General features: G+C 40.4%; 3 protein-coding genes across 6 annotated transcripts; 2 read left to right on the top strand and 1 right to left on the bottom strand.

Moving 5' to 3' along the window:
- Positions 1-1,609: 1,609 nt before the first annotated feature.
- trmt61b (tRNA methyltransferase 61B) lies at positions 1,610-6,896 on the top strand. Of its 4 annotated transcripts, none has more exons than XM_037747328.1 (9): positions 1,618-1,963; positions 2,064-2,527; positions 2,636-3,030; positions 3,110-3,212; positions 4,425-4,615; positions 4,742-4,833; positions 6,292-6,497; positions 6,594-6,677; positions 6,764-6,896. In XM_037747328.1, the coding sequence occupies exons 2-9, from the start codon at positions 2,140-2,142 to the stop codon at positions 6,796-6,798; spliced, it is 1,494 nt and encodes a 497-aa protein (XP_037603256.1). In that variant the 5' UTR covers positions 1,618-1,963; positions 2,064-2,139; the 3' UTR covers positions 6,799-6,896. The 4 variants fall into 4 exon arrangements, with proteins under 4 accessions (XP_037603254.1, XP_037603253.1, XP_037603256.1 ...); XM_037747327.1 differs by having other exon boundaries at positions 2,582-3,030; XM_037747326.1 differs by having other exon boundaries at positions 1,610-1,963; positions 2,064-3,030; positions 6,597-6,677.
- Positions 6,897-7,115: 219 nt separating this feature from the next.
- On the bottom strand, positions 7,116-13,453 carry spdya (speedy/RINGO cell cycle regulator family member A). Its single transcript, XM_037747329.1, has 7 exons — positions 13,318-13,453; positions 11,262-11,566; positions 11,093-11,151; positions 10,014-10,099; positions 9,737-9,908; positions 9,234-9,591; positions 7,116-7,746 (listed from the first exon to the last, which is right to left on the bottom strand). The coding sequence occupies exons 2-7, from the start codon at positions 11,521-11,523 to the stop codon at positions 7,685-7,687; spliced, it is 999 nt and encodes a 332-aa protein (XP_037603257.1). The 5' UTR covers positions 11,524-11,566; positions 13,318-13,453; the 3' UTR covers positions 7,116-7,684.
- Positions 13,454-16,740: 3,287 nt separating this feature from the next.
- pcare1 (photoreceptor cilium actin regulator 1) lies at positions 16,741-22,878 on the top strand. The gene is made up of 2 exons (XM_037796391.1): positions 16,741-20,443; positions 21,893-22,878. Exons 1-2 carry the CDS (start codon positions 17,079-17,081, stop codon positions 22,014-22,016), a joined length of 3,489 nt encoding a protein of 1,162 aa, XP_037652319.1. The 5' UTR covers positions 16,741-17,078; the 3' UTR covers positions 22,017-22,878.
- The last annotated feature ends 478 nt before the right edge of the window (positions 22,879-23,356 follow it).

The following is a 23,356-nucleotide window of genomic DNA, read 5'->3' as shown; positions in this document are numbered from 1 at the left end:
ACGAGCACTCCATGCACTGACTGTGACTGAATGTTGTGTTAATGACGTCCGTGCGACCAATCAGGTGATGACTGACAAGGATCATAGCATCAAGCAGGGAGAGGCGGTGGGGTGTTGACAGTCTACACGTACAGAGCAGGAGGGAGAGGAGGAGAGAAAGAGAGAAGTGCAAGACAAGTAGCAGACAAGATGAGTGACAGTCGGAAACGAAGCACCATGTAACATGATGGTATTCTGGAAATTAAAAGGTTTAGTATAATTATATTGAATAATTTAAGTGATATATGTGCACACATACTAATCATAGGTCAAAACAGCGCTAAATTTGGTTGAATTATAAAAGGCAGAAGTGGTAAAACTAAGAGCCGTTTGGGAGCCGAAAGAGCCGGATCCTCTTGGTGAGCTGAGCCAAATGATCTGGCTCACTAAAAAGAGCCGTAATTCCCATCACTAGTCAGGAGCACCGCCCCCTCCCATTGGCTGCTGCTGCTGCCAGACAACCCCAACAAGCAGGTTGCCTTCAGGTCTCCTCGTAACAGCCAAACCTGTTTATATGCATATAAATATATAGATGTGCTTTATTGATCCCAAATTGGGGAAATTGTTGTGTTAAAGCAGCAGGTTAACCAGGAAATGCACCGGAACAGTAAATAAAGTGTACATATCAACACTGGAGAAATATATCTGTAGAATACGCAATATAAAGAATATTGGAATACACTATAAATATACTAGCATTAAAAAAATCTAAAATATGAACATAGAATAACATACTATATACATTAGCAAAGTCTGCAAATTGCAATGTTTTGTTTTTATATACAAAAAGTAGTAAATGTGCACATATAGTATGGTTGAGACAGAACCTATAAAGCTGAGTTAAATGATAACAATTATATATAGCCCAATCATAATCATAACAATAATCATAATCATAATAATAATAATAATAATAATAATGAGCAATAAGCATTATATGAAACTATTGATGATAATGATGTTCCCCTTTAGTGCATTCTTTGATTCCCTTGCGTGGCCTCTTCTTCCCTCTTCTGACAAAATATTGGACCTGTGTACTGTATAAGTATTCACCATTATCTCAGCCTTTCGTTATTGGTTGCTGCTAATTCGTTTCCATTACTCAAACAGGATCCCTCCTGTCCTTTTTTAATCATTCCCCAAAACCTCTCACACATGGTTCGCAGTTCTCAATTGACTCGCAGTACTTTCTCCAGGATGCCCCTTTTGTCCTGTATCTTACTGTCCTCCTTACAATCTTATCTAGCTGGACATGATTTGTTCTTTTCACTAGTTTAAATGCTTTATCTCAATAGCAGCTGTAAATAAATTTAGCACACAACCAGTTGATGCATTTAAGAACTTAATAACATAAAACTGACACCATAACTTAAGTATCCCCGTTTGTTCTATAACTACAAATAAATAATACAATGTATACGTTTTTTTTTTTTTTTTTATCTCTGCATCACTTTGTTGGATATCCCATTGCCATAATTACGATTTTTTTTACAGCACTTGAACGCATCAACAACAAATGAAGTTCTCTGCTGTAAATTCCTGCGTAGAAGAAGACAGTTATCCGAAAAACTACCTTTCTGGACCTGTTTGTGATGCCAAACTCACTTCATATATTTGCATTATACGTAACCAAAGCCAATTTATTAAACAGTAAGACAGAAAACGAAATAACAAAAGCAAAGAGAGTGTTAAAACTGCTGTATTTCACAGTACAATGCCTATTTGAGCTTAGAATGAGGCATAAATATATTAAAAAATGAATTGCTATAATGTCTCCCTCTGCTGGTTATCTTCAATTACTACACCTGTCGCTGAGTTATGACGCAGCTCACATGGTTTTTCCAGCATGGTGACCTCCTTGGTGGTAAATACAGTACAGAGGGGAAATGAAGACGAGCCAGCTGTCAGTTACACTGTGAATGGAGTAAGTGAAATTTCAACCAGTTTACTATTATATATTGTTTATTTCGCAGTAATTCATATTATATTTAACAACTGCACTCATTTTGTATCAATTTCATCAGCTTTTAATTCACTGGATGGGATCTCAAGATATAGCCTTTGCTTTTAGTTTACATATGATGTTCTAATAATGAAGTAATGGCTGTTCAGATGCCCTTTGGACTGCTGGTCATGCACAGACTGGTGAGAATCAGCACTTCCTGTCAAAGACATCTCATACTCCATAAATGTAGGAGGGAGATAAGAACCTTTTCAACTGCTTCTGTGAAATGTAACGAAAACCAGGGTGACAGCTCAGACTCCTCACCCCTGAGCGCCAAGCTGACCTCCAGGCAAGCACTGCTGTCCAGACGGAGACGACCCCTGTCCCCCCTGGAGAGGATCAGCAGCCTGCTCCCCCAGGACGCCCTGACCCAGGAGGTGATGCAACTGAGGGAGCAGCAGGACCAGCAAGAAGACACAAACAACATCCAGGTGACGGGCACACAACAAGAGGAAAGTCGACATCCCAAAGAGGAGGATTCAGGTACCCATCATGCATCAAAAGAGGGATATGGACATCCTAGAGAGGAAGATTCAGGTACCCATCATGCATCACAAGAGGAAATTGGACATCCTAGAGAGGAGGATTCAGGTACCCATCATGCATCACAAGAGGAAAGTGGACATCCTAAAGAGGAGGATTCAGGTACCCATCATGCATCACATGCAGCTATGGAGACTTCAGACACAGGAGAAAGTGTGACATCGCCCACTCTTCTTCCCGGGGAGAGCTCGCTCGCGTTTGGGGAGCTGCTTGTCGCTGAGTATCGTAAGAAGAACCGGGTGGAGTTCAGAAAGATGTTCGAGCTTCGGCCCGGGACGCGACTGCAGAGCAGCTGGGGGATCGTCCTGCACGACGACATAGCCGGGCAGCCCGCAGGTAGCTTTCTGAAGACGGGCAGGGGGGTTCGCCTCCTTGTACGCCGGGCCAGTCTGGAGGATTATGTGCTGTTAATGAAGAGGGGGCCGGCCATCGCCTACCCTAAGGTACAGCACTTGTTTGTGTGTCACAGTCCCACATGCATTCCTGGTTCTTCTTACAGATTTTGTCTCTGTCTTTTCCCAGGATGCAGGTACGATGCTGATGATGATGGACGTCACAGAGGGAGACCGCGTGCTGGAGTCAGGCTCTGGGTCCGGGGCCATGTCTCTGTTCCTGTCTAGAGCAGGTCTGCACCCATCATACTGTCATTGTCTCACTCTCTTCCATTAAAGGGGACCCATTATGCTAATTTTTAGGTTCATACTTGTATTTTGGGTTTCTACTAGAACATGTTTACATACTTAAATGTTAAAAAAAACGCTTTATTTTTCTTATACCGGCTGCGCTGTAAGCACCTCTTTGCACCTTCTTTCTGAAATGCTGTGTTTGAGCTCCTGCCCCTACCGCCCTCCTGAAAAGCCCAGTATGCTCTGATTGGTCAGTTGGCCCACTCTGTTGTGATTGGTCAACAAACCAAACTCTTCGGACTCTGCTCCAGCTCCACTCTAACTAGCTTTGTTTGAGGGCGTGCCAATCTAGCCGCTAACATTAGGGCTGTCAATCGATTAAAATAGTTAATCGGGATTAATCGCAAATTAATCACCCATTTTTTCTCTGTTCATAATGAGCCTTAAAGGGAGATTTGTCAAGTATTTAATACTCTTATCAACATGGGAGTGGGCAAATATGCTTGCTTTATGAAAATGTAGGTATATATTTAATATTGGCAATCAATTACATACACAAAACAATGACAAATATTGTCCAGAAACCCTCACAGGTACTGCATTTAGCATAAAAAATATGCTCAAATCATAACATGGTAAGCTGCAGCCCAACAGTCAACAACAGCTGTCAGTGTATCAGTGTGCTGACTTGACTATGACTTGCCCCCAAACTGCATGTGATTATCATAAAGTGGGCATGTCTGTAAAGGGGAGACTTGTGGGTACCCATAGAACCCATTTTCATTCACAGATCTTGAGGTCAGAGGTCAATGGACTCCTTTGAAAATGGTCATGAGAGTTTTTCCTCGCCAAAATTTAGCGTAAGTTTGGAGCGTTATTCATCCTCCTTTCCAAGGAAGCTAGTATGACATGGTACCATTCTTTAGGTTTTCTATTTTCATACGATGTCAGTATCTTCACTCTCGCTTTAAAACTGAGCCTGCTCCAACCTAAAACCTAAAAACAAGTTGCGTTAATGCAGTAAAGAAATTAGTGGCGTTAAGATGAATTTGCGTTAACGTGTTTTTATCGTGTTAACTTTGATAGCCTTAGTTAACATATATTTTTTTGCAAATTATGAAATGCTATGTATAGTGTATTCCTGCATGCTATAATGAAATATCTGTCTGAAGGTAACATAATTAAACATGTATGTTTTTTGTTTTCCCCAGTCGGCTGTAAAGGCAGCGTGCTGAGCGTAGAGGTCAGGGAGGACCACCACAAGAGAGCTGTGCTCAACTACAACCGCTGGAGGACGTCGTGGGGTCTGCGGCGAGGGGAGGAGTGGCCCGACAACGTCAGCTTTCACATCGCCGACCTCGGCACGGCTTCCTCGCTCCTCGCTACTCAGGGATTCCACGCGGTCAGTGTTTGGTTTAAAAAGACTGTGTGGCAGTGTTTAAATTAACAACAGGGCAACACCTGATTACCTGCATTAAGACTCCAGGAATGTAGATTTCGTGACACCTACTCATTCTGTTTGTTCTAGGTTGCTCTTGACCTGATCAATCCTCACCTGGTTTTACCCGCTTTGATTCCACATCTGCACCCCGGAGCTGTATGTGCCGTCTACCTCGCCAAGTGTGTATCTCCAGTGTTGTCCGCTGTTACCTTTCAAACCAGACCTAACACGAGTGGTTAAATGGGGTTGCATACATTTAGCTTTGAAAAAGTGCAGTGGCTTCATACTGAGAAGGAATAGTTTGACATTTTGGGAAATACGCTTTCAAAGACTGGAAACGGGGGGGACACAGCTAGCCCGAGTTTATCCAAAGGTAACGAAATCAGCTTACCAGCACTTCTAAAATTCTCGAATTAACATGTTATATCTCATTTATTTCATTTCAGTTTAAAAATGACAAGTTGTCAACCTCATGGTGACAACAAGATTCCAGGAAGTTGCCGCTCCCAGTCAAGAAATAGTCTGGCACAGAACCCTCAGTAAAACACAAGATGAAGGGCGGGTCCATCCGCGTTCTTTTCTGTTTGTTTGTTTTTTCAAATGGTAATGCCCACTCAGCCGTTAGCAAAAAGCAGTGAGGTAGGCTACCAAAGTAAGCTAATAAATAAGGTTATGAATAATGCGAACGCTAACACTAGCTGAGTCAACGTTAGCTGTGCCAAGTTTGGAAATAACTGAACTGGATTTTTTGAAGTGGGGTTGTATACAGTATATACTCCCGTGTTCTGCAAGGCAAAATTACTGTTTTTGTCAATGGAGTCTGGTGGCTTTGAAGACCGCGATATAAAGCTCCCCTGTCGCGAAAGGACTGTCTGATGGCGAGGTAAAGCGGTGGAAATATTTTAAATATAACGTCCACTTCAACTGATATTGATTTTTTTTTAGGTGGCTAAAATATGTTTTCCTGCTTCTCCCGTCCACAGCCACTTTACCTCGCCATCAGACAGCCCTTTTTTGACGGGGAACTGAAGCTGTTATATCGCTATCGTCCTCAAAGCCACCAGACTCCATTCACAAAAACAGTAATTTTACTTCGCAGAACACGGGAGTTGCTGGTCTGCCGCTGCATCGATCGGTTAGTTTGTTTGTATTGTTGTGTGACTTTTGGATCCAAACTAGCCACACAGCAGTGCATTGCTTAGCTTCCGTACCAGTACTCCTGTCTGCTTCTACAAACTGGGAGCATGCCATCGAAGTAGCATGCAGCAGCGTCATCATGCAGAAACCTGCATCAGGTCACATGGGCAAAAGTTAGTGAGCTCTAGATGTGCGGAGAAGTGATTTCTTTTTTTTTAACCTTCAGATAGAGCCAGGCTAGCTGTTTCCACCTGTTTCCAGTCTTTGTGCTAAGCTCAGCTAGCCAGCTGCTGACTCCAGCTTCACATTTACAGTACAGACATGAGAGCGGTGTCAAACGATTAACTTTTCAAAGCGGGATGTGTCTTGATTTAAAATAATGTACAAAATTTGGATTGCCCTGAGTGCGTAAGAATAAGAAAAACAAACATGATTTTTTAAGTATGGTAGTAATAAAGAGTCACGTCAGTGCATTCTGACTGTCCCTCTCTGGAACACAGCATAACACAGGTCATTGACCTGCTGGAAGGGCTTCGATGTTCGGCGCTCCCGTTGCTGTGTGAACGCATCATCGAGGTTCCGATCCGAGAGTGGGTGGTGGCGCCGGCCCTCCAGAAAAACGGGAAGTACTGCGTCAGGAAAGTTCCGATCACGGAAGAAGACCAGAGGGAGAAGGAGGGCGAGACGTCAGACGAGGCCGACAAAGGTGATTTAAAGTGACACGACAGATCAACGTGCTTGTGTCGATTTGTCCTAAATGATATTTGTTGAGCATTTTTTTTCCATTACTGTTCTATTTCAGAAGAGATGACCACAGAGGAACACCCGGCCTTCGGGAGTATTCCCTATATAGCCAGACCTCATCCTGAACAACTGAGCCACACAGGTCAGATAGTACATTACTAGTCCCAGTCAACAACAGTGTGTGTATAATGTTGTAAATAACTGCTCAGTCTACTTTTCTCTCTTCAGCATTCCTGGTCAAACTGAGGAAGTGTGTGCAGTAGCTGTTCTGCCTGCTAGGGACCATGGACAAAAATTACTGTTGCATATCGATTAAATTATAACTGTAAATAATTAAAAAAATAAATGGTCAAAATAGTCACTGTTGTGTGTTTTGATATGCATTTTTTTCATGAAAAGTCTATCTAGTAAATGCCAATTAAAAATCTGTGCACTTGTGTGAATATATGCAGTAATTGCCTGCATGTAAAGAGCCACATATGTGCAAAACACAGGTTGAGGTTGGGAAAACCAGGTGTATTTTCTCCATTCCTGTGATAACTTAAGTGCATAACAGAAGTTTGTAATAAAGACTCACAAATTTAAATTCAAGCCTTTATTCAAAACTCAAGAGGCAGTGTTGGATCATTAAACCGGCACTTTGGCAACAATACTAAAAACAATGCCCAGTAGAATCCCAGTGTGTGAAAATGCATCAAATCCTGCGTTAAGGACACGTATCAGTGGCTAAACTTTGATTGAAAAATGTCAAACTCAATTTTTTTCATTTCATTTAACATCCGTGAATAAATAAATGGTGATCAAAAAAATCCCAGAAGTGCTTCAGTACAGTACAGTAATAAATAAATATATAAATAAAAACCAAGAACTCAGTGCAGGTTAAACACATCTTTACAACACTCTTTGGTGAGTCATATCAGTCTGTTTCGGCATGTTTCCATCAGAGTATGACGTATGGAATGACAGTAAATGGTAAACTTTGTTCTGTTGAATCGGTACCACATTTGCATTTAAAAGAGGTAAACACAAACTCGTGAGTTACACTTGTGATTCAGACCTTTTACTTCAGAGTAAAAGTTGTATTAAAGAGGAGAGACAGCGATGCACAGAACAGCTGGGTCAGAACTGCTGAGGTGGTGGTGTGACGCTCTACTCCTCGCTGATCCAGTCCATGGAGGTGTCATATGTGGACCTGCAGGAAGACTTGTTCTCTAACAAACAGGGAGGATAGAAAAATGTAGTTTAGTGCAACTTGAGACAAGAAATATCTTTACGATCAAAGTGCTGGAATTAATCCTATTTCTAAACTTAATATTCAAGGTTTTCAAGTTGTTATCACAGGGAGTCTTTCTTAGCTTCACTTTCTAACCCTGCTTTGTGAAATACCTCCCAGGTGTAATCCAGCTAAATCACATCTACACACAATCCACACACACAAAGTAAGTAAGTTTAACAAATGATGTCATTTTAGGTAGTTCTTATCACACCGATGTATGTTCAAGTGATAATTTCTCTGTTAAGTTTGGTCTTTAAGGGTAACTTTGGTACTTTTCAAACTGGACCCTATTTTCCGTTGTTTTTGTGTCAGGGCCTGCTTAAGGCATAGGCCATCTATGCAGTCGTCTAGGGCGCCACCCTCTGGGGGACGCTGGACACCCTTTAAAAAAAAAAAAAATCCTGGTGTGCGCCCTTCCTCATTTTCTGCATTGAGGTAACAAATATAGAAATAAAGAAATACACTTTTCACCCCTGTAACTCTCTTTCTCACACTTTTTAATCTGACCAGCCGCATCTATTTGTTAATAAAAGTGTAAATTGTAGTGAAACTGACTAAACACTTTTAGGCAAACAACATCAGGGACCAATTGTTTATTTATGTCTTTATTTTTTGTTTTAAAACCATTGTGATGTCTGATGTGTATTGCGGTTTACGAGGCAAGGGTTGGGGTTCTGGGAGGGTTGAATGACTATGCCTATGGCGCATTAACGCAACTTGCAATTTTTTATGTTGTAGCGCGTAGTTTTAAAGCTAGAGTGAAGATGCGGGTGGCTAAATGATGCTCCAAACTTACATGAAATTTTGGCGAGGAAAAACTGTCATGTCCATTTTCAAAGGGTCCCTTGACCTCTGACCTCAAGATATGTGAATGTAAATGGGTTCTACGGGTACCCACAAGTCTCCCCTTTACAGACATGCCCACTTTATGATAATCACATGCAGTTTGGGGAAAGTCATAGTCAAGTCAACACACTGACACACTGACAGCTGTTGTTGCCTGTTGGGCTGCAGTTTGCCATGTTATGATTTAAGCATATTTTTTATGCTAAATGCAGTACCTGTGAGGGTTTCTGGACTATATTTGCCATCGTTTTGTGTTGTTAATCGATTTCCAAAAATAAATATATACATACATTTGCATAAAGCAAGCATATTTGTCCACTCCCATGTTGATAAGAGTATTACATACTTGACAAATCTCCCTTTAAGGTACATTTCGAACAGATAAAAAATGTGTGATTCATTTGCCAGAGCCTCTGAAGACAGCCTCTACAGTACAAGTGGGTAAGAAGTACTTGTTAATCTGCGATCATTTCTATTTTTAAATTACAATGCTTTTGGGAAACACGTCTTAAGCTTAAGAAGGTCCCTGAGATGGATTTTACAATCATTTATGCTTTTGGGAAACGTGATACCTACTGGGAACCTCCTCGGCACAGCAGCAGAAGGAATGTTGTGCCTGGATTTTCGTCTCTGCCGCCTTCCTGCGGGAGGCTGCGGCCCTGGGTGGGGTGACCTCCAAACTCAGTGTGGAGGTGAATGGGTGAGGAAAGGCAGGGTTTGGGGTCTGCGCAGAAGAGCCTCTGGAGGGAGAAGAGGAGCCCTGGCCTCGATCTACCCCGGCGCCACGGTTACAGAGGGCACAGGAGACGGGGGAGGCCGAGGGCCCGCGGGGAATACGAGTGTGGTCTCGGTGTTCGTACTGCCGCTGGGCGCCGCTGTGGTGTTCCGAACGCTCTCGCTGCCACACGGAGTGAGAGGACACGATGGCCATCACCTGGAGGACAGAGATACAGCTCCATCAGAAGAAAAAAAAACAACAGAGATGGAAAATTGCACTGTGCAGCAAAAACAAGACCCTTAAAAGATTCCCAAAGAAACAACATTTATCATTCTCCCCGGGCAGTTCTACTCGTGTGTACCTCTTCGCAGCAACGCCTGCTGACGGCAGCTCTGTACTCGACGCGAGCCCACAGCTTGTCTCGCTGCTTGAGGAAGCGGGGAAACTGCTTCCTCCAGTTCTTGCCCAGGGCCCACGGAAATATCTCGTACTTACTCTCCTCCTCATCCTCCTCCATGGTGTTGGCGAGATACCTATGAGCACATTTAGCTAAATTTAGGGTTACAGTTTGTCCAGCAGTGGCACACAATGTTTCACTTTTTATGAGAATAACAAGATACAAAAGCTTTGAAACTTACAGTGCAACGAAAAAATTCTTCCTGGTGTATTCGGGAATAGTGAAGCACGCCCTTTTGAAGTACACAAAGGTCATGGCTAGAAGGTACTGATGAATTAGGGAGAAACGTTGGAGTCAGTTAATTGTAAGAATCTTGAAGCTTCAAAGAGATTTTGTCACCAAGTCATTTACTTAACCCCTTAAAACTGTATTCTGTCTTTCAGAGGTTGTTGCGGGCTGAGTTTTCAAGCTAGAGTGAAGATGGCTAAATAACACTACGAAGTTGCGCTAAAATTTGGCGAGGAAAAACTGGCATCGCAATTAACAAAGGCGTCCCTTGACCTCTGACCTCAAGATATGTGACTGAAAATGGGTTTTATGGGTACCCACGAGTCTCCCCTTTACAGACATGCACACTTTATGATAATCACATGCAGTTTGGGGCAAAAATCATGCAGTTTTTTGAAAGCAGAATAAATGTGTCATTTTCGCCTATTCTAAAATGGTGTATTTGAATATTTCTGCATACTAGGGTCCCTAAACTGTCTTGGAATTACATCAATTGCCACTTAATTGTAGTGAGACCATTTTTTGAAATTTGACATCATTGTATAAAATGACCTGTGGTGACCTCTAGGATAATCACAGCCTCATGAAACTTTACAGCCACAAACTAGAGGCCTAGAGCATTCAGAGGATGGATGGCTTTCCTAACTAGATTGACAATAAGGGGGTTTCTAAGCAGTTTCCAGAACAGAAACGCTCTCCATCTAATTGCCAAAAAATGCAATTGTTGCAGAAATCTCCAAATGTCAAAAGGGATTATTGATCATTTTCATTTTGAGTGGTAAAACGGTTATATTTAGCACCAAATAACCACAAAATTGCTGCAACAACTTATGAGACATAATAGAGCATGGGAATGCAATTTATTTTAATTCATTAATTCATTTATTAATTATTTTTTATATTTCTTATTAATGACTAGAACAACTTGACACACATCTCAAATTAATCTTCAGGTTCCCTGCTTGCAGATGATGTACACCACTTCTATGTGACATACACTGTTGTTGGTACAGTATGGGGTTACCAACTTACCTTGTCAGTCATTTTACAGCAACAGTCCATCCACAGAAAGTCATGGATCACATCATCATCTGTAACCAAACATAATTATTTAATATCAAATGTCAAACACTCTTCATTCGTTCATGTTTAAAAGTAAGATTGGTCACTATGATGCCACTGAATTGAAACATATATATACCAAAAAGTCTGAAGAACGATGCCATTTCCTGCCGCTGGATGACAATAGTTGGGGACATGGTCACTTTGGCACCATTGAAGTCATTCGTACGCTGGCTCGGCTGGCTCTTCCCTGGTGGGCCCTGGGCGTCTTGGCCGTTGGCTCTTTTGAGCAGGAGAGCTCTTCTGATTTGGAGGGAGTGTGAGTTGCTGGGTTTGACTCCGCCAACAGGTACTGAGGGAGTAAAATTAGCCTGGCACCAACTGCGTGTGTGCTTCATCATGCTTCACTTTAGATCATCTGTAGTGGAGAGTGATGGTGTGTTTCTGTGAGGAAATGTAGGAGAGATTGAAAAATTAACATTAAGTGCTTAGCAGCAAACCCAAAATAAGGTTCCAGTATACACAAAGCAATGGCAAGCCGTTTTAATATTTAATAGCTAAACTTGACTATCCAGAATTAACATTACCTCATTTTTGGATGTGGAATTTGGGGATTTGATAACTTGGATAGTTCGGTAAAGATGGAAAGATAGTCACAGATTCAAACTTCCCGGGTCAATAACTCATCAGTGAAACATTGTTACAGTAAGTAAGTAGTAAGGTAGACAACGAGCTACAACCTCGTTTTAATCACAACGAGCCGTCCTCCGAGCTGGACACATAACATCGGTCTCTATGTGCAGCCGGCTGTGAGACGAGTGGTCAGGGACCGTTGTGGATCAGATAGTTAGAAAATGCCATGAAATAGAAAGAGCTCATCATCAAGGGATTTGTGGCAAACGAGAGCTTTTTTAGCTAGAGAGTTGTGGTAGAAATGTACAGCTTATTGTAGATTTATTGTCTCCGGACACACTTTATAAACCCATACGGCTGCAGTGCAGCGCCATAGTATGTTTGAATAGCTTCCGCCTCCCTCTTGCCGTTGCTTCTGACGTAATTACAGATATCTGCAATGTAATTTCACCTTGTCAAAACTCTAATTCAAGATATCTGTATTTACTGTACATTTTGACTATCCCCAACTCCAGTTTGAGATACTGACTAGTCAATTTTATTTTGACAATGTAGATATCTTCAATTGAGGAATTAAACACATCTTTAACTGGAATTATGACTAGTCAGAATTAAATTGTAGATATCTGAAACTGGAATTACGACAAGTCATAATTCAGTTGCGGATATCCGCAATGTGAATTACGGATATCCGTAATGACGAACCCCATACACATGAATGGCAAAAGTTTTTAGGTTTTTTTATTTATTTTAAAATGGATTTCTTTGGCTTTGGGAGTTATGGGGAATTTTAGATATTTAGTTTCGTAACACGTGAATAGTTTCTTTCTGATAGATTTGTGAAATTGAGTTTCTGTACGATACTATAGGGTATGAGATGTCATTAAACATATTTCTAATTGTTTTGTTTGGGATTTTGATTTCACTACAGTCACAGCCACCAACTAAAAGTTGTGGGAGACGAGGTGTGATAGGAGGAGGATTTGTTAAAATTCCTCTAATCAAGCATATAATAGAGATGGGGATGGCTTTAATTATGGATTTAAATATGTCACGATTGCCAATTAAATAATATCTAAGACAGAAACTCTCATACGACATGATACAGCCACTACTATCAACTAAGTGAGTCACCGACCAAATTCCTTTCTCCATCCAGTCCTTGTTAAACAAAGATTTGTTTTTAACCACAACATATCTATTATTCTGAATGGCAAAAGTAGTTAGAATCGTACTAGTCAAAATGTAATTAGGGATATCTTGAATTAGAGTTTTGACTAGGCAAAATTACGTTGTATATATCTCTAATGAATCTCATGTCAAGCCACCTAGCAAAACAGCTGTCAGCCAGCTAGCTGGTATGAAGCTAACTTTAATGTCATTACCGAACTAGTTCTGGTTTACAAACAAACAAACAAACAAACAAACAAACACACAAACACACAAACAAGTCTTAAAGTTAATGTATCCTATCAACGTCCATCACCTCTGCGGTTCTCCCTTTAGCTTCAGTGAGTGGAGCAGAGAGGTGAGCATTTAGCTAGCTAGCCGAGTTAACTTACCTTGAACACCGATGAGTAGTGGAGATGTTTCAGTGTTCCTGATGCTGCCGGTTATCAGAGACACACCGGGACAGAAGCTAAAAGAGCTGAAAGAGCTGAAGCGAACTATGTCCTTGAGAACAGGAGAGAATGCTAACACCGAGCTACACCTTTTAAAACAGCTCAAACTGAGCATAAAGTAGTCATCAGTCATCAGTAGTTAACAGCTAGGACACACTGAAAGAGGAGATGTAGGTTTGGGAACGAACGCGCTTCAGGCTCCGCGCCAATCGCTGAGCAGTACACCTGCACGCGGGGACGAGGACCAATCGCTCCTCCCTTTTTCTTCTTCTTCTTCTTCTTCTTCTTCTTCTTCTTCTTCTTCTTCTTCTTCTTCAATTTCAATGTTCAGATTTTTCATTACAAAAAATTCAGCAAATATATTTTACATATTAAAAATAATAATAATAATAATAATAATAATAATAATAATAATAATAATAATAATAATAATAATAATAATGATAATAAATAAAATACATAAATTATACAACAAATAAAATGTAAGGACAGGAAGAGATGAATAAAAACATAAAATAAAATAAAAAAACAAAACAATCGGGGTCTGTTAAACAATTGGAATAAATTTGAAATGTCTAATCAATCTAATTTTAATAGAATAAATAGAATATAATTTTTGCCAATTTAGAATTTTTGAGTTTGAGTTTTTCTATCATAGTCAAATATGGTTTAAAATCAGTATCTTTAAAAATATAAAAGGAGTGTATTCTTTTAAGCCATATTATTTTATGTATGTAATATTTTGCTGAGATATTAATCAAATGAATTATGTCTTCTCCTTCTTCTTTGTTATGTTATGGTGAAACTCCCTCCCTCTATAGCTGCTGTATCAGGCTGCAGCCCCTGAATTTAGGTAAAGACACATTCATATAAAGGTAAAACTAATAGAATAAATTGTGCAAAAAAAAACGTATTTTTTTTCAAATCATTATTGAAAACGCAGTCTTTCTCTTTCGATAATCTACTCCACTGGTTCCCAACCTGGGGGTCCTGACCCCTACTAGGGGTCACCTAGGGTTCTTGAATTTCCCTTGGGATCAATAAAGTTACTATCTATCTATCTATCTATCTATCGATCTATCTAGCTATCTATCTATCTATCTATCTATCTAAAGCTTCACATGGGGTCGTGAGGCCTTCTTGATTTTAAGGGCTGTAAGACAACTTTTCAAAAATATAAACAGTTGGCCTATCTCAGCATTTCATTAATTTCTGGGGGAAAAAAAAATTGGAATTGCTATTTTTAAAGTTTGGGTTATTAGGATTAGGATAAGGGCACGGTGAAGACCTGGACATGAGTAGTATTCACAGAGGCAGCCTGCATTAGAAAAGCACGCAGTTAAAACAACCAAAGAGCTAATAGAACAATGGAAAAGCGTCAGGGAGGAAAAAAAAATAAAAAAAAAATAGGAAACCTCATCTCTGAAGCAATATTCACTGGAAATAATCTGCTCAAAATTCATCCAAATCTCTTGTTTTACACAAACGTCCTGCAGTTATTGCTTCACAATTTGGATTAAATGTACAGTTTATCATTTGTTCTGTACTGTTATTGTTATGCATTTAATAATTAAATTTAATTCGACTTTAAACACTGTTTTTTTCATTCACAATACATAAATAAATAAATGGGTGTATTTAGCACCTGGTTGGATTAATTTATTATTTCATATTTCTTGTTTATTTCATATTTCAGTGAAGCCTAAGTCTATAGTATTGCATAGAAGAACAAGACAGACAGGCCAGAGAATAGTGGAAATTTGATCAGTGTACTGAGCATAGTTTGGTGGGAGAGAGCAGCTGTAATTTGTGAAAATGGAGGCTTAAGGTATCTAGTTATTTTTATTATTATTATAAAACAATAATGCATTAAATGGTTACTTGACAGAGATTACAGAGACAGAGATACTGTATAATAGGAATATAAGAAAATATGAGACAATGCAAAACAATCACACTACTTTAAATGAGTGTAGCACAAGAACATGTTGAGGTGAATGGGTTATGTAGGACATGGATAGGGGTACAACTGTGAGCTTCCTCTACACAGACAGAAAACTGATTGTAATTCTTCTTTCCGCTGTGATCTGACGATGTGTGAGGCAAGAAGTCAAGGGCACATAGTGATTGGAGTGTTAAGCATCTTCCATACTAAAGAGATTCAGTTTGTAGTAATTCATATAATATTTATGATAGGGCAGATACATGCACATGTAACCAGAAATAGGTCCAGAATAACCAAATGAGAGGAAATGTTTTCACAAATTAATTGATTTGGGTAATAAAATCAACTGTAACAAGTTATGTGCAAAAATGACAAATTATTTCATTGTGAAAAAGCCTTTATCACATCATGGTTAAGTTTGATGTCATGCTAATCTAAACTAGGGATGCACGATCCAACTTTTTCAGTCACGATACCGATAGCGATACCTGGGCTATCGGCCGATACTGAGTACCGATCTGATACCAGGTGTTTAATTAATGAGCTGTTCTTTTATGTGTAAGGCAACACCAGGCTTGACTTTCTTTGTAAAACAAAATTGTAACAACTAAATTCATAGATATAAATTTTGTGAATTGTTATTTATTATTAAAATAAATCGTACATCAGAAACTTCTTAAAAACATCTTCAAAACTAACAGGAATTACAATTCCAGTATATAATGTATATTGTATATAAACATAGAATTGAATTATTAGATCGTCCCCATTATCACTGATATCCGCTCCAGCTATTTGAGTCAGTATCGGCCCGATATCCAATCCGGTATTGGTGCATCCCTAATCTAAACCATAGAGTTTAGCCTTCTAAATATATTCATCTTATTGAAAGTGTCTACTACAGAGAGGCAGAGGCAGTTCAAGTTATTTTAAAGCTTGCCTCACTGTTCCAGTGAACTGATGCTGGATATAGAAGTTAAGAGAAGATTAGCAAATCACCAAAATAACTTACTGTACGACTGTATGACAAAGGTATTTAAGTCTGTTTTTGGACATTATGTCAAATGGAAACATTATTCATGTTTACTAAAACATCAGTGATATAAATGTTCTATATCACATCATTTTTGATAGAATAGAACTATAAGTACCTGTTTTGTGCATATAGCTGCAACTGAATATAATGCCATTGAAAAGAAACACTTTCTCCTTTTTTAAATCAAGTTGACTTTTTTTGTTTTTGCAATGGAAATGGCCTTAGGGCTAAATAGAGAGATATTGTTTTGCAGGCTATAAAAAGCCACCTGAGGCCTGCAGCTCCTCATTACGTAAATGAGCTTATAGTCTTACAAGTAGGTGAGTTTTATATGCTTTAACGTGACATATGTTCGTGCTGAGGAGTTCACTGAAAGCTTCACTAATCCTCTCAGCGGCTTGTCCTTAGCAAGGTAGAGAAGGGTGTGTTTCAGAGCACGCTACAAGGACATTTTTTATGAACATGAGCATCGATCTGTGGATTTATTTCGCCTATCTATGACAGGTGGGAGAGATTTGTAAAATGGATGGATCATTGTTTTGTTTTGGTAGCATCCTTGTGGAGAGGGACCTTATCAGACTCGACAACCTCAGCTATCTGAAAATGACAGATACAGCAGGTGGCTAAGGACCTTGGCTATTCTTTGCATCGTTCACTGCACTGTTGTGTTAGCATCTCAAGGAGGACACAAAAATCAGCTTGTATTTGAAAGCATCCGAAATGGGCTGCTCACCATCCAAGGGTAACCAGTTTGGGATTCTGGGTCCCAATAGGAAGGGGAGAATGCTTCCCCCTGCACCTCCAGAAAGCCCCAGAGATCCCCATGAAGATGGAGAGAATCGTAATTCAACTGGATCAACAGATGGGGATACAAAGGAGAGGAAGGCCGCCACACAAACCCAGGTATTACAGAAAGAGACTCATATGACACCACAAAAAAAGAGATCTGTGACTGAGCTCGTCCCTGACGCAGTAAACGTGGATAAACCGGGGAGTCAAGGAATGGACAACAACACAGTTTCACAGAGAAAAGACAAAAATGTTGACAAGCAGGATGTGACAGAAAAAAAGCCTGGCAGAAAACAAAAGAAAAATACCAGAGGTATTAAGGGGCTAAAAAAGAAAGACAAGGACAAAGAAAAACCACCAGAACAGAAAGTGGACTTCCCTGAACCGTTGGTAAAAGCTCACCAAGCTGCCTATGCCTTTCTGAATCCCAGCATAAACAAATATGATGTTTTACTAGGACTTTTGGAACAAGCAACCCAAACACAGGTTTCTGTGCAGACTATGGTGGCTTTTATGGCTCTACGCTACGAGGAAATCATTCAGGGACTAGAGGAGATGGCAGACGAGGGAGAGAAAGTTTTAAAAGAAAATGGAGAACATCTTGCATGGCCAAGTCAAATGAAAAACCTCTCATCTTCTCCACCTTTGAAGTCTGGCTCTGCTAATGTTGAGCCCCCACCGGATTTGTTGCAGCAGCTGCTTCAGTACACCACACAGAGAATGCGAAATGTGAGCCAGACTGTTGCCGGAATTGGGGAGGCTGCTTTGGAGGAGGCAGTGGAGTACTTTGCCTCTGTCTCAGAGCTTTTAGAGGAGAAACTGAAAGTCAAACGTGCAGCAGAGAGTAGGCTAATGCAACTCCTGTCTCGCATTGAAATGGCCTCTCTGCGCAAGCCTGGACCAGAGGATTCTGCTCTTTTCAGTGAGGACAGTGGTATTGGGGCTGAGAATGAATCCCTTGCTGGATCTGAAAGACGCCATAGACGAGGGAGTGGTGCGTCCACTGGGACAAATAGAACTACTCAGTCTGTCAGTCCTATGGGACACACCTCCACGAACATTAGGCAAGGAATATCAAGGCGAAAGCTTGCAAGTCAAATAAGTCCAAGTGTTTCCCTCTCCTCACTCAACTCATTAGGCTCTATATGTACCATAATGGCTAATTACCACAGAGATTCATTGCTAGGATCAGTCTCCTTAGATTATGGGGAGGAAGACGACAATGATGATGATAAGGAGATGGATAGAGGCATGGGAGATGTAGGGTTTAGAAAGCGATCAAATTCTTCACCTGTAGACCGAGAACACCCACGCCGCCTACCCCCAAAGCGCATAGAGAATCCTCAAAATGTCGAAATGACTCTCAAAATGAAAAATGCTATAAGTGGTAGGATACAGTTTGTCCCATCACAGAGTGCTAGTGCCAAAACAAAGGCAGTTGGCAGCCCAAAAAGCAGTAGACGCCAGTGGACGGAGGAGGAGGAACAATCTCCGAGGAGGCCTCAAACAACAGCACCTTTTCGGAAGGCAGTGGTAAAAAAGACACCAGGGGTGGCTAGAGATCGACGTTCCCAGTCAGCAGAATCCCTGCGGAGCAAAGGTGAAGATCCTACGCTGCTTGAACTAGAAAGGACCCAGAAGGATTTAAACCAGCGGTTGCAGAGGATGAGTAAAAGCAAGGCAGGTGGAAGCATGAAGACCGCTCCATCAAAACAAAATCAAGGAACGTCACCGGCACAATCTCCAGCAATAAATCGCAAAAATCCCCCATTACAGAAGAACGGCAATCCCCAACCACTTGATGATGAAGCAGGCCTTACAAGGCGCAACAGTAAAAAACAGGAGGTAGCCAGTGATGTGGAAGATGATAAACTGAAGGACAATAAAACATCCAAGGGTCCTATAAAAGCCACCCCACCCCCTAGCCCTCCTTCATCACCACGACCATCTTCAGGCCTTTACAGAGGTAGGAACTCAGTCAAAAGACTGATTGATACCTTCAGTCAAGGAATAGAGGATCTAGAAAGTCCTAAAGTTCTGGGGCCTCTCAAAGGAGTACGGAAGTGTGGCGTTCCTGTGTTACCTGGTTTAGGGAATGTAGAAGCTGTGCTTAGTATGGGGATAACAAGCTGTAGACCTGACACCACTTCCTCTGAGAAAACCAATGATTTAGATCTGGATAGTCTTCCGCCACCTCCACTAGAGGTATTAATGGATAATTCCTTTGAAAGTGCCCAGATTCTTTCAACTGGTGTAGCAGATGAAGGGGCTACGAAAGTTGGAAAGTCGCCTGTATTAAAAAGGGCTACAATATCGCAACGACTGAGAGCCTCAGTTCAGTCAGTGCTGCCAAGTAAAGGAGGCCCGCCACAAGCTTCCAAGGTTATTTCCCTTGCTAGAGCGGATCAACAAGACACATCTGCTCTGTCAAAGGTCAGTCTACCAGATCTCCAACGAGAGGCAGACCCAGGAAAGGAAAAGGACTCCTTGTACCAGCAAGGCAGAAAGACCATACACCAACGACACTCTTCAGACTTGCAGACATCGTCAACAAGTTATGTAGCAGCAAATTCATCTGCCAGTCAAGAAGAATTAGCTGACGGACAAAATGGTGGCAATCTTTCAGTGCCTAAATCTAACACTACAATGTCTACAGTGCCTCCTTCTTCATCGGCCAGGAGCCAACCACCTGCCACGCCACCCATGAATAGGGGGCGAATGTTACCCTCCACACCTTCTACACCAAGCAGTCAACATCGAAGACTTCCTAGTCCCCATAACTTCAAAAGGCAACCTACTCCACCCTCAACTAGCCCCCCTGTTAACAGGAAACTCCCCTCACCACCAGCAGTTCAGGGGAGGCTCCCCAGCCCACCTGTCAGCAAGCAGAACATTTTGAACTCAAATTCACCCTCCTCCTATCCTTTCAAAGCACCATCTCCACCAGCCTCGCCAAAAGTACAAAGATGGTCAAGAGAGAACAGCAGTGAGGACTTATCTAGCGCTCGGATGAACAGTAATGCACGTTCAGTGTTCTGCCGTGCGTCCCCATCTCTGTTTGAGGCCCAGCCTTGTCAAGTTCCTCGACCCCCTCAAGCATGGGCTGCTACCGGGGTCTCTTTTCTCTCACGTACTTGGGGGAGTCGTGGGAGGTTTCCTGTATCCGTTCAAGGACCTCGGCCCTTCGTCCGACGTAGCCAATCAGACCGAAGGCCAAGTCTAAGTCTGCCACCAAGATCGCCAGGCATCTCAGTGGCTGAGACTTGTGGGAGTGAGCCAGCAATATACCAACAGGGGTGAGTACCATGTTTCTATGTTACAGATCCTAAATTCTTAAATTTGGCTTTTCATTCAATCTTTTGTAATGGTATATTTTACAGGTACCTTCATTTCCTGTAAATTCTAGTAATTTGCTGGTATGAGATATAGTTAATTCTTTGGAAATTTCCCACAACAGGCAATGCAATATACTAATTAGAAGGAAAATGGAGAATGTCATTAGTTTAGTTGATATGTACTCACTCATTGAGTTTTTCTGAGACAACCAGGAAAACTATAGCAGTTATAGTGAAAATAGAAAACAGTATGTTCAAAATTCATAATAACTGAGATTCTTAACACATCTTTAAATGACAAAGATCCACTGGGGAACCAAGTAAATGTTCATTTGTAAGTTTATGCTTCACAATTGTTTCATTATATGTTTAGCTGTGATTTTCAACCACTCAGGAAACTTTTTAGTTTTGGTTGTCAAACTGCATATTTGTACATTAGTTGTTGTTTTTTTGTCCATGAGTGATTAGCTACCAACTGTACCACCTGACCATTTCCCCCATACCCCATATACTACCAAATTACACAACCCTTTCCAGGAAATATCCAGCTCCTATCTAGGAAATGATTAGGACAATTTCCTGAAATTTAGTAGCAAAGTTAGGGACCCATAAAATAAACCATCACTAGCTCATCGTTACATTGATGATTTCTCTCAAAAATGGCTGACACACTTACAGTTTAGGTTTTTAGTCATACATGTATTTACATAAAAATGACCAAGTCAGACATATATTTCATTCTCACTAAACATCGGTATCAAACCCTACTGCAATTAGCTTCAAACACAATATGCTAAGTTAATAACATGACATATGTCTACTGAGACATGACTGTGTCTGAGATAAGCAAATGTAGTTGCCTCAAATACAGTATCTTGTTTAAGTATCTGACTGATTTGACAAAGCTGTTATACCACATTATTAGATTATCATTCAATCATCTTTTACGCTAACCACATTTAGACATAAAGCTGACACGTTCCCAAGATGTTATGAGAGTACATCAAGGATAAAAGAGAATATTCGAATTATGGAGACATAAACTAGAGAGTATCACATCCAGTATAAAAGATATAAAGCCAGTCTTTTTAAATCTCTCTTCTCTCCACTATGTATTTATCTTGCCGTTTCTGTGTTGAATAATGCATTAATTTTAAATGTTGAGTATATCCAGGGTTATTTGTCACAATAGTCTGCAGTAAAACTCCAAAAATCTTGAATGTGTTAATTTTAGGGTTTTTTGCACCTATGTGTGGTCTTACATGATTACTTTCAGAGTAACTGAGTGAACCTATAAATCACTTCACAAACTAATCTCAGTCATGCACCCTTCCTGTTTATAACTGACACACACCCTCCTGGCCCACTTCTCTAATTGTTATTGACAACATTCTCCATTCATTCTTATAGGCTGGACGATGAACCAACCAGAGATGAAGAATTATGGGAGAGCCAATCAAACCTCAGGGCTACACTACGCTCTGCATCACACCCGGACCTGTGTGTTGTTGGACAGTCCTTGCACAGAGACTAAAGGGACCAGTGGGATTATGGATTAGCAGGCTTTACCAAGGATTTCAGAAGACGATGTTCATGCCACTGCGAAGAGAGGAAGAGCTTATTCTATCCACACAATGTTTGTGGTAAAAAGGTGTGCATCTTGCATGCATACTGCATGTCTGTGCATATGCTTTTGAATTTGTTTGTGAGTAATATGTATTTTTAAGAGAGAAAAAAACAAATTATACACAATTTAATGTTTACAATATATGGTGCTCATTTTACCTGGCTTCATAACAAGATTACAGATGCAGGTGTTTAACAAGGTTGCATACTGTACTTTCAGTTCATTCAGTTCAGAGGTTACATCTTCAAAATTCAAATACTATGTAGTGTCTTGGTGGCTCAATGGTCTCAATGTGTGTTTCTCAATTTTTTATAGATTTAAAAAAGAAATAAAAAGTCCACAAATATTAAAACGTGTTAATAGATAATGGAGTAATATAGCCCCATTACTGACAAATTAGCTGTACCATTGAATGAACTGAAAGTAACTTGATCACATCAGTGCCATGAACCATTCCAGGATTTGAATCTTATAAGTATTTCTTTGGTGTATGGAAATTATTAATCAAATCAATAATGTCATCATTAATAATGTAATATCATATGATTGTTATTAACTATGTTTTCAGTCTTTCAGTGAGACATCATTTCTCTCTGTTGGCAAATGCGGCAAGCTAAAAATAAGGCCAATTTCTAATCAATTGTTATTTTTCTGTTTCACGTTACATTTTTACAGTTTGTTTATTAATAAAAAAAGAAATCATGCAATCATGCATGCCGTTGCACAACCACCAAGAGTGTCCTTTATTAATAAATTCACTAATTAGTCAATTATTTAACCTAGTGTGGTTCAGTGAAATTACTTAATTGAACAGTGTGTAGCATTTCGGGGGATCTATTGGCAGAAATTGGAATATAATATTAATAAGTATGTTTTCTTTAGTGTATAATCACCTGAAAATAAGAATCATTGTGTTTTTGTTACCTTAGAATGAACCGTTTATATCTACATACAGAGCGGGTTCTCTTCATGGAGCCGGCCGCCATTTTCTACAGTAGCCCAGAACGGACAAACCAAACACTGGCTCTAGATAGGGCCATTCGTGTTTTCTCATCGACCTCCATAGTTCTACAAGTTTGGCACACGGGAGACTTTTCAATTGGTTGCAATCTGCAACCTCACCGCTAGATGTCGCCAAATCCTACACACTGCACCTTTAAAAAGTTACTGCAGCACATGTATTGCACTTCCATTAATAAGTCTTAAAAAAAGAATGGTCAAAATTGAGGCAATCCTGACTTTTAGTC

The sequence above is a fragment of the Sebastes umbrosus genome, chromosome 16, assembly GCF_015220745.1.
Source record: "Sebastes umbrosus isolate fSebUmb1 chromosome 16, fSebUmb1.pri, whole genome shotgun sequence".
NCBI classification, from domain to species: Eukaryota; Metazoa; Chordata; class Actinopteri; order Perciformes; family Sebastidae; genus Sebastes; species Sebastes umbrosus.
Note: the sequence above shows the minus strand (reverse complement) of the source record. Positions and strands in the feature narration are given on the sequence as shown.

What these genes read in the sequence shown, in the direction of transcription:
- spdya (XM_037747329.1), bottom strand. Translation starts at nt 11,523, where the DNA reads ATGATGAAGCACACACGCAGTTGGTGCCAGGCTAATTTTACTCCCTCA. An exon ending in ATCGTTCTTCAGACTTTTTG is followed by an intron (nt 11,152 to 11,261) that starts GTATATATATGT and finishes GTTTGGTTACAG; the next exon opens with ATGATGATGTGATCCATGAC. An exon ending in GCTGTAAAATGACTGACAAG is followed by an intron (nt 10,100 to 11,092) that starts GTAAGTTGGTAA and finishes CTAATTCATCAG; the next exon opens with TACCTTCTAGCCATGACCTT.
- trmt61b (XM_037747325.1), top strand. Translation starts at nt 2,140, where the DNA reads ATGGCTGTTCAGATGCCCTTTGGACTGCTGGTCATGCACAGACTGGTG. An exon ending in CGGCCATCGCCTACCCTAAG is followed by an intron (nt 3,031 to 3,109) that starts GTACAGCACTTG and finishes GTCTTTTCCCAG; the next exon opens with GATGCAGGTACGATGCTGAT. An exon ending in TGAACAACTGAGCCACACAG is followed by an intron (nt 6,678 to 6,763) that starts GTCAGATAGTAC and finishes TTCTCTCTTCAG; the next exon opens with CATTCCTGGTCAAACTGAGG.
- pcare1 (XM_037796391.1), top strand. Translation starts at nt 17,079, where the DNA reads ATGGGCTGCTCACCATCCAAGGGTAACCAGTTTGGGATTCTGGGTCCC. An exon ending in CCAGCAATATACCAACAGGG is followed by an intron (nt 20,444 to 21,892) that starts GTGAGTACCATG and finishes TCATTCTTATAG; the next exon opens with GCTGGACGATGAACCAACCA.